At 32.8% G+C, this 13568-nt stretch overlaps 1 protein-coding gene across 4 annotated transcripts; it reads left to right on the forward strand.

Moving 5' to 3' along the window:
- The first annotated feature begins 2643 nt into the window (after positions 1 to 2643).
- Positions 2644 to 10987, forward strand: LOC106051428 (RNA exonuclease 4-like). 4 transcript variants are annotated; one of them, XM_056027972.1, is made up of 9 exons: positions 2644 to 2723; positions 4572 to 4982; positions 6120 to 6169; positions 6289 to 6371; positions 6500 to 6625; positions 7004 to 7197; positions 8534 to 8622; positions 10388 to 10537; positions 10836 to 10987. In XM_056027972.1, exons 2-9 carry the CDS (start codon positions 4763 to 4765, stop codon positions 10953 to 10955), a joined length of 1032 nt encoding a protein of 343 aa, XP_055883947.1. In that variant the 5' UTR covers positions 2644 to 2723; positions 4572 to 4762; the 3' UTR covers positions 10956 to 10987. The 4 variants fall into 4 exon arrangements, with proteins under 4 accessions (XP_055883947.1, XP_055883949.1, XP_055883946.1 ...); XM_056027974.1 differs by having other exon boundaries at positions 2648 to 2695; XM_056027971.1 differs by having other exon boundaries at positions 2720 to 2833.
- Positions 10988 to 13568: the final 2581 nt, after the last annotated feature.

Below are 13568 nucleotides of genomic sequence, written 5' to 3' on the forward strand. Positions count from 1 at the left end.
CTCTATCTATCAATCAATCAAATATTCTTCAATCTAAGAAGACACCTGAAAATGTGTGGCAAAGGAGTTACCTGCAAACTACATAGCAGAGGAGATACCAGCAAACTGCGTGGCTGGCTTCCTGAGGGACTACAACTCCTTCTAATGATGTCCATAGAAAGAACTTCTGATACAAGGTCTTAGAACAATGGCCCTGATAACTACAACAGTGACCAACTCTACCTCCCTCTGTGATAAGGGGCTGGCATCAGCCATGTCAGTCATTCAGAGGGCAATGCAACCATCATGACATCGCCCCTTGAGAAGGCACAATCAACTCAATTCTATCGACTTCTGGTGGGTACGACAGACAACAAAAACAAGGCACTGTTCTTTGCAGGTGTCACATCCTTTTTGTCCATTTGGCATCTCGAAATAGGGAAAGAAATAGTACTTACTGAAGTTGTGGTATAAGCTAAATTAGTCCCCTTTATAGGTCGCCACTTTAAAGTAAGTTTGAAACAAACAATAGATAACTATACCTCACACACCTTACTAGCAGAGTACTTAGTATATCGGCTTGAGTTGTGAGTTTGAATTCAGGTTATTCCCCCTTTTCTTTTAACAAAGCTTATATCAACTCACTCTGTATGTATGCATGTGTTAAAAAACTTTGAACACGTTTGTTTTCCCATTCTCGGACCAAGTTAAAACTTTGCAAAATTATTCATTGAACCTGACAAGACATGAATCAATCAAAAAATTAAACAATTAGTTAATTAATTGTTGGCTGATTAATTATTTTGTTTGATATCAAAATAAGGGGAATAAATGCTACTTAATGAGAGATGTGGATGTATATATGGATTTAATCCCCTCATTACATTTTGATATTTTTTCCTCCCACTTCCCATTCTTGGATCAAATTGAAATTTCGCACACTATTCATAGTGATGATAATACAGGAATCAATTTAAAAAAAAACAAAATTTTAGTTAATCATTTAGTAGTAATAAATTATTATTTTTGTTTTATATAGCAAAACGGGAGCTATACCATGTAATTTTCAGTAAATGATAGTAAGTAACGATTCTTTCCATTAGATAAGCTTTGTTTTTTAAAAAGTACATTTATTCTTGTTTTTTTTATTTTTATTTTTAAAAAGTGATTATGGTAAAATTCACCCAGATATCCCTTTCTTTCTTCCTCCTCCCCCTTTGTTTTCCAAACTGGTGCAGATAAGTAATAGATATGGAATCATAGCTAAAAGCATGGAATACCACTAAACAAAAACGGTAACAAATTTCTACTCACACAAGATTTATTGTTGTTGATCTAGATCTATTACAAATTTAATTACATGACTGATAAAAACTAATTGATACATTAATACTACACGGTGGCTTTTTTTTTTTCTTAGTTTTTTTTTTTTAAAGTATTTTTTAACATGATAAAATAACTTCTTAATTTCTACAAATCAAATAAGAACATAAAACTAAAATTTTATCTAACTTGGCTAGGCCAATAATAGAGTATGCGTCCTCTTGGTGGGACCCCTCAACTCATGAAAACATTAAGAAACTCATCATCTCCATTTGAGTGAGGGCTTGAGAGGCTTAAATTTAATCCTCTCTTGCAAAAGCCCTGGACAGAAACCCTGCTGTCTTGCGTAGTGCATACACGTCACCATACAGGTCGAGAATTTTTTGTTTCCCAGACCTGTCGAAGCGGAGATCAGCAAGTCTGGTGCAGTCAAACAGAATATGAGGCACGGTTTCCTCTTCTTCCCTGCAGCGGGGACACCGTGAATCGAAATTTGGCCATAGCCGTGAGAAATATGAGCCAACAGGACAGTGGCCTGTCCTGCACTGTGCTATAATAGCTTGATCAGGCCTGGACAGCCTCCACCATGGGGAAGTGCGGTCAGGGCGCCACATGCGCACTCAGACTCCACTGGCTTATTTGGGACTTGTAAGAAACTAGAACAGACACAAAATAGAGCATTGATATTCATAACAAACGAATGTAAACAAAGATACCACAAATTCTGGTTACAAAAAAAATTTTGAAATTAAAATATTCTGCATTATGGGTCATTGTAAAAAAAAGTTTTTGACTGCTTTTCCGTACTTTTTTTTTTGTTCAGCCATAATGTCTAATAATGAGCCACATCATAAATAAAAAATAAAAAAACTGACTCAAAATTTGTGTTCGTTGAGTCGGCTCCTAAGGCTGAATAGCCTACTATTTTTAAATAAATCTCATTAACTTCAACCATGTTATCATTTGTTTTTACGTTTTTTTTTTGTGTTTTTTTTTTGTTGTTGTTTTTTTACCTTTGTTACTTATATAATATGCATTTATGTAGCTTTTTTACTTAGCCTAGGGGTCCGTGGGCACGTTCTGAGTAAATAAAATTAAGAGGTCACCGGGTAAAAAAAAAAGGAAACACTGTTCTATAGAATGCCTGGCACTTTGCCGGTAACATGCAAATAAACTATAAACCATGGCATAGACTAGATATGTTATATCTATAGGCATTATATGTATCTGTATATTTATGTTGTTACGTGTTTTACTTTGACCTTTTTTGTTACACTTTGAAACCTCTGTTAAACATATTAAATATAGATCAGTGCAGGTTAAAAATACAAATTTGTGATTACTACGAATCGAAATCGTTGTTTGTTTTGACGCCGCGCATGATGCATCACAAGTAGATCTATCTAGATCTAGATTATCAAGTAGATCTATTAGATCTAGACTTAGTATAGACTCTAGATCTAATATATGGACATAAAATAATCTAGAATAGATAGTTAGATCTATACTCTGTCTATATTTTGTCATCAGTGTGAATAGACCTTGATTTTAATGATATGACAGTTATGACTATTACTATTATTATTATGACTGTATAGAATCTGGCCCTTGTTGTTTAGAGAGAGAGGGATCCTTATGGGACTGCAGGCACGACATGGCCTAAATTGTGCCGATGTGCCTCAAATCAAAAATCAAATCAATCAATCAATCTGTAATCTGAATCATGAATAACTTCAATGAGTTCAATAGGTCACTACTCAGACACTAGAGTCTAGTAGAGTGTGACTAATAAAAAGAGTCAGAGTAGACGTGACTAGAGTACTAGAGTATACTAGACTTTGACTTAGGACTTAGACTGACTAGATTGTAGACTCACTAGAGAGAGATAGACGTGAAGTCAGTGTCTGGGTGTAGACTAAGACTACTAAGAGATCTTTCTAATTTTAAATTTAAAACAAAATCTAATAAGTTATAAGTTAAGGGCATCAGTGAGCTAATATAATGTTTTCTTCTTAACTTAGTCTGAGTTAATCTTATTGAAGTCATTGTCATTGTACTAGTAATTACTAGTTGAATTTACAGAGTTATACCATGCCCCATCTCTTCATAAATCAATGAATTGAATGAATCATCACTCAGCGCTGATCCACTCATATCAGAAGTCACAACTCACAGTCACTGCAGTGACACTGTTTCTGGCACCAGACTAGTAATCTAAATCTAGTCTAGTTGTAGACACTTTTAAGACTAGAAGACTAGAGTGCATGGAGACATACTGTGCATACTGGTACAATCCTCAATGAGAGCAAAAGAAATTAAACGGCCTTAGTCAAGACAAAGAAAGCTGCTCTATCAGCTAGCCCTAAAACAGATGCATAAACTTGCATGAATTGTGGCAAAATCTACCTCTCCAGAATTGACTTGATTCTGCCAGATTCTTCCCCGTCTCAAGATGAAACCAAAACCAGTGACTCATCTTTTAGCGCATCCTTTGTCTTCTCACTTCTGAGACAGAATGAGCCATAAATACGTCTATTCAGTGCTTTTGTTTTGTAAAAAAAAATAGGTGCGATACTCAGTGATGGATTGCCTTACTTTCAACTACTAATAAATCAATAATAAACATTAAAAAAAAAAAGAATAATAATTTTTTCCCCTTATTGAGAAAGGCATACTGTCACAAAAAAAAAGCACTCCTCTTGTATTACTAGATTAACACATAGGCATGCATAGGACATAATTAGCTTCTCTTTTGAAGTAACCTCTATAATTTTTAAGATAATCTAGATCTAGAGTCTAGATGCAAGTCTTGAAAGTTGCTGCCCCATGATGCAGCCCATGACATGAACATAGATCTATGTTAGCAGATGCATAGGGTCTAGTCACAGTGAGATTAGATAAAGATATCTAAAAATTTGACATGTATGGATCATAGAATGTCTTTGAAAAGTTGAAGCAAGCTGAAAAAAGAAATGCTTACAAATAATGTACAGTGTTGTCTGGGGCTCACAAAGCTTAACCTTCGAGGCTTAGATTTACCATTAGTACTGTCAGCCTGATAATAATGATTGTACACATATAAAATGCACCAAAAAAAAAAGACAAAACATGCAATTCCATAGTCTTACATTGCATAGACTCAACCAAACAGGAACCATTTGTGCTACTGCCATGGAATGGGGTGTGGCCATGTTTGGTACATACCACATACCTACATAATTATGACATGATTTTAAGACTTAAAATAAATTATTTTATTTATTTTTCAGGTGTTTGTGTTGACATTGACTTTTGAACTTACTTCAGAGGAAAGAAATAAGTTGTGACCTATGATTCTGGAAAGCTTTTGTTGTTATTATATTGTGTGTGATTGTCTATAGGAACTATAAACCGAACTGTTACATATGCAATACTAATATTATATACTTGTTGGCAAGTCTGGATAATTGTGAATAAGAAAATGAAAAACAAAAATACAATAAACAATAATTTGATAGTTACATTACCAAATGGGTGTGCATCAAATAAAACTGTACTTCTTAGTAGTTCACCTGTGAAGAAAGAAAGGGAAAAAACCTCTCAAGATTTGTCTTCGAACATTTCCGATTCACAACAGGCAGGAAGTCAAACTAATGATGAACACAGTCTACAGAATTCACAGAAAAAAAAGAAAAGGAAAGGTAAAACTATAATAACTTTATATTAATGTCAGCTGTTTTCTCAGTCACATCATCTAATATTGATGTAACAGTACTAATTATAATTCTAATGTAAATGGTGATGCATCCAGAATCTCTGTTTTATTTACAGTTGGGAGGGTGAGAAGCGTATTATTAAATACTAATAGTGGCATTTCGGGAGCTGAATTCCTGACAGCAAAGCTTTTTTTCACTTTTGCCTTATCCCTTAGTTCTTCTGTAATATAACATGTGCCACATGGTCATAAATTTGTTTAGAAATAATAGAAAAGAAGAATACCATCAGGAAAACATAATTTAAACATCTTTTTCAATATTTTTGTTTAAAATACAATAGAAAAAATTACCAGGTAAAAATTATCATTTAAAAATCTGTTTAAGAAAAATTAGAATTATAATACACCACTGCTAACTATTTGCTTTTTATTGCAACATTTGCCCTTTCATGTATCATTGTTGCAGCCATTCACACTCACAGATTTGGCTCTTGAGTTTTTTTCTTCATAATTTTGTAAATTTCTTATACCGATTTTTTGGGGGGCAGAAAAATGCTCACATTCACACTAACTGGTAAATAACTTTTAAATTTCACTTCATATAAAACAATGAAAATGTTATGAAGCTAGCTGCCAATAACCATGTTCCTAACGAAAAAAAAAAAAAGTAACCATGCTACACCAGAAGAAAATACACCACCAATTCTTGGTTAATTTATCATTGAAAAGTCAGGGGCAAATTGGGATAAGTTTTAAAAGAATGCATAAAACTTTAAATTGAATGCATTTTCTTATTGTCATTCATGAAGTTTCAATTTAAATTCATTGATCTTAAATATAAATCATATAGGAAGAAAAAAACACCAAACAAACTAACAATTATTAAACCCAACTCAATTTTTAATTCTATTTTAACTTTTTTAAATATTTATTTCCACCTTTTAAATAAGATTTTTAAAATTTCAAACTCAAGCAATTCACTTATGCAGTTGTAATACACATAATTTTATTATAAATTTAAATAATGTGTGAAATGGCAATGTAAGTGTTAGAATTGAGTAACAAACTTGTGCATGGGTAATTTAATAGATATGAAAAATGTACCTTTTTTTTTTATTTTCAGGTTCTAAAAAGAAACATGATGGTACTTCCAATTGGATGAATCTTTGCAAGGTACTTTGCCCAATTAGAAAACTTCCATTTACTGTAATTTTCCCATGGCTTATCGCATTTTTTAAAAAAAGGAATTTTTTATGAAAACTTTTAAAATTAAAATACAAAATTTCTTTTAGACATTGAGCATTGTGCCTAGTAGAAAGGTAACAGTGAAAAAAAGACCAGTGGAAGAAAGCACAGAAAGTCCTGATCCTAAAAAGTAAGAACTATTTCTTCTGAGTGTTTTAAGTAAAAATTCTAATAATTTTAAAACATTGTCAGTAGAATTAGATAAAATGAATATTTTAATATTTTTTTTAAGGTATTCATTTTTCGTCTGCCTTTCAGAATGAAATCAGATGTTTGGTTTGATAATGTAGACAACATACTGCTTGATACTGAGAAAACTGACGTAGATAAGACAACAAAAAAAGACAAATTAGATCCTTTGGTGAAGCCTGATTCTTTTAAAGGGTATTTTCAGTTTTAACTCCTTTTACTATAGAATGCAATATTTATTGTTAACTTCTATCACTGTACATTGCCATAGAAAGTTACTGGCAGTTTTCCAAATTCTTTTTTTATAAGAAGAGATATTCATGTGTTTCATAGAACAAGATGATACACTTATTCATTTTTAGTGAAAACTGTATATGTATAGCTTTTTATTGATTATAAAAAAAATATTTTTGAAATGAAACTGCCAGCCATATGAGTGTTTATAAAGCATTTTGCTCTAAAGAAATCGAAAGTACAAATTTTTAAATTTAGGCAGATTGTTCTACTTTTCTTTTTTTTAAATGTAAAAACCAAAGAATTACGACTACAAGTTTTTGCTTGTTTGTTCTTCAGTTTAACTAATTGTGTTGCAATGGACTGTGAAATGGTTGGAGTGGGACCGAGTGGAAATGAAAGCATTTTAGCTAGAGTATCAATTGTAAATCACTTTGGTGTTTGCCTTTATGACAAGTTTGTTTTACCAAGAGAAGAAGTTACAGATTACAGAACATTTGTCAGTGGTGTTACTGCTGAAAACTTGGCATCAGGTATAATCTTGGTAATATAATCTTATTTAGAATTTGTATTAAGTATTAAGGTTGTTTTTTTTTAGTAATTGTTTAATAAATTAACCACAAAATATCATTTTTAATGTATATTTTGTAAAAATATTAAATCTTAAAAAAAAAAAAAGATTGACTACTTTAATCTACGAAAATTGTTACCACTATTTTTTTAAGGTTTCATTTGAACTTTGATTTCCTGATTGCATATACTCTTTATAAAGCGTCTTTTTGGTAGGATTTCTTTGACCTAAAATACTAGAATGACTGGGGTTCATCGCATAAAAATGAGATGAAAACCTGGACATTTAATATGGTCAAAAGGTCGTCGCCCATACAACAGTTCCACTCTCTTCATCCTGCTGAATTGTCCAAAGGAATGGCAGATACCTGTTACAGTTAGGAACCAGCGGCGTCACATGTTTTGCCAGGGTGTAGCACGAGTCCCTCCTGCCCGAAGCTTACTGGTCTTGGTGCCAGTTACTTGTCTTTGCCTTTTGTCCTGTCAATCATGACAGTTCCACCGTACTATTTTCTGAGATACACCTGAAAGCTAGGAGATGGACTGATTGTCAGAGGTTATTTGAGACACGTTGCCATTGGAAGCATTTTAATAGCAGAGTACTTATATCTGTTACCATTTCCAGCAATAACAACCTTATGGAACTGGTAGGCTTTACCTGAACAAAAAGACTACATACATTTTGCATTAAATATTTGTTTGATTATAAAATATTCTACATGTTTCGGATGTTCCTTCAAAGTTGAAGATAATCTACTTCCTAGTCCAAACCTTTGCTGGAGGACGGGGAATAGCAGTGAGCAGGGTATTAACCCGGGACCATGGAGATGACCGATCGAAAGTCCAGCTTGCATACCGCATGACCAGTAATGATGTAAAACTGAATGAAAAGTTCAAAAGAGTAGATGCTACATGCCACAGTTAATATAAAAGACTAAGTGGTCCATATTATATGAAAAATCTTTAAGGTTACTTTTGAGACTTTAATATTTAATAGAGTCCGTCTTTTTTATAGTGATCTTTAAAGAGTTGTTTAATAATAATAAGGCTTATCTTCAATTCCAAAGATTAATGAGGAATGCAATATTTCTCGTGGCTACGTAATCCCAGCTGTGACCTGCATATTTTGTCACATCGATTTGTTTATAAACTAGAATGAAATAACCCTTTTCCCCCAGCTTGGACTTTTTTAAAATCTAGATGTTTGTACCGGTATAAAATTTTATGCAATAAAATTGTTAATTAATTATAATTTACTTGGTAGCCATTGTAGTGGTTTATGTTCTTAATGTATTGCAGGTGAAGAATTTGTAAAGGTACAAAAAGAAGTGAGTGACATTATTCATGGCCGAATTTTAGTTGGACATGCTATTCATAATGATCTCAGGGTAAGTGTTCATTCAAAGATCTGAATAGAGCAGTAAAAGTAAAAGATGGCTGCCTGGTCGTGTAGAATGTGCTTTGAAATGTTCAATTGTCTCGATAGTCATGAGCTCAAACCCTGCCCACCCCCATCCCCTGCTGCTCTGTGGGATCTTTGGGCTTGGATGTGACAATCTTCAAATCTGAAGAAACATTCAAAATATGTAAAAGAAAGTTCAGTTAAGATTTAGCATCTATGATTTATTACTTGTTCATCTGTTACACTAGAATCCTAATTGTCTTATAAAGTTACTTGTGAAATGTTAATATCATTGAAGAGCATGAGCATGTATCCTCCGCAACATAGTTGTTGTCTTGGTGTTTTAAATGCCCAGGGATACCTACTTTTACCCACAGATAACCGTTATTACTTAAGACTACTTTTACACACAGCTAGCAGTTTTAAGGCATAACTCTCAGGGATGCATATTTTTACCCACAGCTAAGAGTTGCAACATATGACATCCAGCAACATTTGAACACACTACTAAAGCTATTCTTTCTTTTTGAAGTTTTTTTTATCAGAAACCTTTTTTTTTCTCATGTTGGAAGTTGTCACTATTATAGGTCGGTTTCACAGGGATTGAACTTTTGTTTAGGCATAAGGTCTAGTTTTCACAGGGATTGAACTTTTGTTTAGGCATAAGGTCTAGTTAAGTGATTTTGGCCTTTAATGTTTTTGGTAAAGTTTGAAAATTTCTGTCACTTTGGCAAATAATTTCTCTAGGCACATATGTAAGAAATGTTTACAATGCTGCTTTTTAAAAAATTCTCCAGCCAGCTTTCACTGGCATAGAAATCTTTTTTTCCCATGATTTCAAGATTTTAAAAATTTCTTTCCCTTTTAAAATATCCTCAGAGGGTGTTTGTTGTGAAAGGATTTGTGTGTGTGTAGGTCATGGAGCATGAGTGTCACCCTTAAGTTACGCCCCTGTTCTGTACCTGTCCAGCGGTTGAATGGGTCAGCCTAGCGGGGTAACGAGAGGTCAGGAATGCAGAAAGACAGTTGAGCAGTTAGGCCTGTTGGTGTAGATTGTGAGGTAGAAACTAGATAGTAAATAAAGTGCTGCAGATTAATATAAAATAAAGCTATTCGAGTTTGTTACTGTTACGTGCGCATGTTAGTGTAAATGTGGACTGGTGCCAATGAGTGTTATTAGAATAGAACAAAATGGAGGAATAGAAACTAAATAGTGTTTACAGTGTTCATGAAGATTAAATTAATTATAAACTATGATTTTGTCGTTTTGTTTTGATGTATTGTTAAAAGAGTCTCGTCATATATATAACAAACGTAACAGTTACTTTGATTTGATTTTTTCTGGTTCATTACAATTAGAAAGTCATCACAGTATTTGTTCCTTTCCTGTTTAAACCAAGCACAAAGGTCTTCAATAGATTTGTTTTCTCCCTATTTCTCATAATGTCATTAATGGCTGGTCGCCTGATACCATAAGTCGAAGAAATAGCAGTGGAAGTTTCACCACGGTCGTATCTCTAAACAAGTTCCCAATTTTCAGGAAGAGAATGTTTTAGGCTTATATAAAGCTTGACACAGCAAGAAACTAATGAGAAAGAGGCAAAACATGGGCATCACAACCTGCATGTACACCTAAAGCATATTCTTTTAAAGTTTTTAAAGTTGTTTTTTTTTTAACTTATTGTATAATCATTATTTATTTGTATTGATTCCATTTCCATATTTGCCTAATTGGAATTCATTTTATTCAGGCATTATTTCTTACCCACCCCCAAAGAATGATACGTGATACAAGTCTATACAAACCATTTAGAGAATTGTTCAGTGGACGATTACCATCCCTGAAAAAGTTAACGGCAAAAGTTTTAGGTGTGTCAGTGCAGGAAGGTCAACACAGTTCAGTAAGTTAATCTTGTTACTGTGGTTACTGTTTTAGCATATATTGCTCTTGAAAAGTGAGTATATCTTCTCCCATTGCATTTCTTCCAGTGCTTTAAAAGAGATATTCCTAAAACCTAGTAGCTCTAATTGCAGGGTCAGTTAATTTTCAGTACAGTGAAATATCTAACATTCCCAATCCAAAATCAGCCTAACAATTTGCAGCTACAACCTATACTATTTTGCAACGTTTTAAAAATTTGTATCTAATTTATAAGTCTATCGGTACTAACGATGCATATTTTTTTTTTTTTAAATTAGATTCAAGATGCCCAAGCAACAATGCGTTTGTACACTATGCACAGACAGAAGTGGGAAAAAGAATTCAAACAGAAGATAAGACTTAAGAAAAAGAAAAGAAAAAACAAGAATTTGAAATAAAAGAAATAATAAAAAAAAAAAACAAAAAAAAATGGTCTTTGTTCAGTAGAAGTTATTTAAATAGATTTGTTATATTCAAGCAACATACTATAAGCACAATAAATACCATTTTACTGTTTCTTTTTATATGCTCGCTATTACAAAAACTTTTTGGTAAAATGATAAAGGTCTTTCTAAATGTAATGTTTTCATATATATATATATATATATATATATATATATATATATATATAGTAATTGTTGACACTTGAAAAAAAAATAAACATCTACGAGAAGAGGGAAGTACAATAGAAGAATGACTTTAGTAAAAATGAAAAGTTGAAACAGTGTCACACAAACTTAATAGTTTCTGGAGTAAATACATTTATTTTGTTTTCAAAAGGCATGCACTTTTAAGTATAGCATTGACACTACAGGAGCCAATAAGTCCTACAGTCTTAACTAAAAAAAATCTATTTATAAATTATTGACACTCAAAAGAGATTTTTTTTTTTCATGTTTTGAGCGATAAACGGGCCAACTGGACTATACTGCTATGATTCTGTAAATCAAGAAAAGATTTTAAAACATGGACTTTAAACGGTTTTCTATTGTTATGTCTCTTTAACCGTTTAAATCTTCTAGAACACCACAGGTAGTACAACCAAGACAAGGTCGATTGAACAATATGTGTTATCGCCTCTTCCTGAGCACTCGAGAGAAATTTCCATAGAAGAGACAATGAAAACAAATGAACAAAAGAGAATTAAAAATCTAATATACTAATGGATTATCTTATAATCATGTCAATTACACACTTATAGGCTATATGTTATGTCCCGAAATTGGCTTATTTTGCGATCTGATAGGCTATTAAATTATCGCTTCACATTGACCGGCCAATACTTAGAGATAAATACCAAATACGTTCTAGTCAACAAAACACCTTGTGACAACAAAGACCTCAGCCAGGCCAGAGTCCGAAACAGAGGAAACAATAAGATCACTTTAAGGTGGCAGATCGCCTGGAGTTGATAACATAGCAGGCCCTACCATGAAGCTTTTAAAACACGGCGGCTCACACATAGGCTATAGCAATTTTTTTTTAGGACTATCGGTCAGAAAATTTGAGACGAAAATAAAAATTAATAAGAAAAAAAAAAGCTTATAATTCATTAATTGTGTAATTGGATCAGTAAGTTTGGATCAGTCATGTAATTATACCGGGAATAGACATAATAATTCTGTGTCTGATAAAAAGCTTGTAGGCTATATACATGTTATTTCTCATTTTTACCCGACAAAACAAGAATCAATGAAAAAAAAAATCAGACTTATATATATTGTATCTAGACTATATAAGTCTATGGAAAAAAAAAGTTTAACTTTTGGTAATTAGGGGCCTAAACTTATTATTTTGTCATGTATCGAACAAGATATATGGTGTATCGCCTAAGTTGAATTAGTCCCCTATTTATACTTTGTATAGATAATTACTTCGTCGTTTAAAAAGTATTTAAACTAACAACAGATAACTATAAACCTAATTCGCTGGCACAGGGGTTATATAATAGTGTATTGGCCTGAGAGGCTTGAGCCCCCGAGATCGAATTCAAGTTGTTTAACTTTGAAAAAAAAAATATTAAAAAGCTATTACGGTAACTTTAATCCAGATACCCCCTTCTTATTTAGCCTAGGCCCCTATATATATCTCCCCCCCCCTTTTTTTTTTCCCAACTGGGTCAAAACAAGTGCGATATAGGATCATAGCGCATTAGCGGCATTATAAAAGCATGAAATTGCGCTAAACAAAAACAATATTGGTAGAAATATTTCTAATCTCTCAGATTTATTATTATATAGTCTAGATTCTAGACCTATTACAAATTTAATTACATGACTGATGCAAACTAATTGATACAGTTAGGCCTACACTTAAATAGGCCTATAAGCTTTTCTTGTTGAAACCTTTTTATCTTATTCTACAGATATTGGTAAAACTTTACATCGCAGGACCCTTATGAAGAATATTACGCAAGTGGCAGCACCGCGCTGTCTATCGCTACGGTAATCAGGTCACAAGGTCACTACCGGCTAGACGGTGTCGGTAGTATCATGTAGGCCTAATAGTTCGTGATAGATCTAGTCATTCGCTAATGATATGAAAACTCTGGATCTATATTATGTAATATAAAAAAAAATATTTAAAAGGCTATAAAAATAAATAATGAGAATGAATTAATCTTTATTTTTTTAATTTGTTTTTTTTTTTTGTTTGTTTGTGTCACAAATGTATGGTACCGTTATCCTATATAGGCTCAGTGCTGATGTAAATGAAATAAGTTGCAGTTGCATTTAAACCGTATAAACGAATATAGATATAAAAAAAAAAGAGATGAAAGCTAAGCCTAAACTAGAAGATGTTCAAATATAAGAATATTTGTGATTCAGTTCTAACGTGTGGCTCTCAAGCATACAATTTAAGAAAGTAGGCCTACACTGGAGTCACAGTGGAAATAACACGCTAAAAATTTACCCCACAACTAAAAAAAATCCAGTTTCATTGAACAGTGGTCTTATTTCTGCCAGATCTCTACAAATGTTTTTTTTTTAATTATTTCAAGTTGTGAAATC

This window comes from Biomphalaria glabrata, chromosome 4 (assembly GCF_947242115.1).
Source record: "Biomphalaria glabrata chromosome 4, xgBioGlab47.1, whole genome shotgun sequence".
Taxonomy (NCBI): domain Eukaryota; kingdom Metazoa; phylum Mollusca; class Gastropoda; family Planorbidae; genus Biomphalaria; species Biomphalaria glabrata.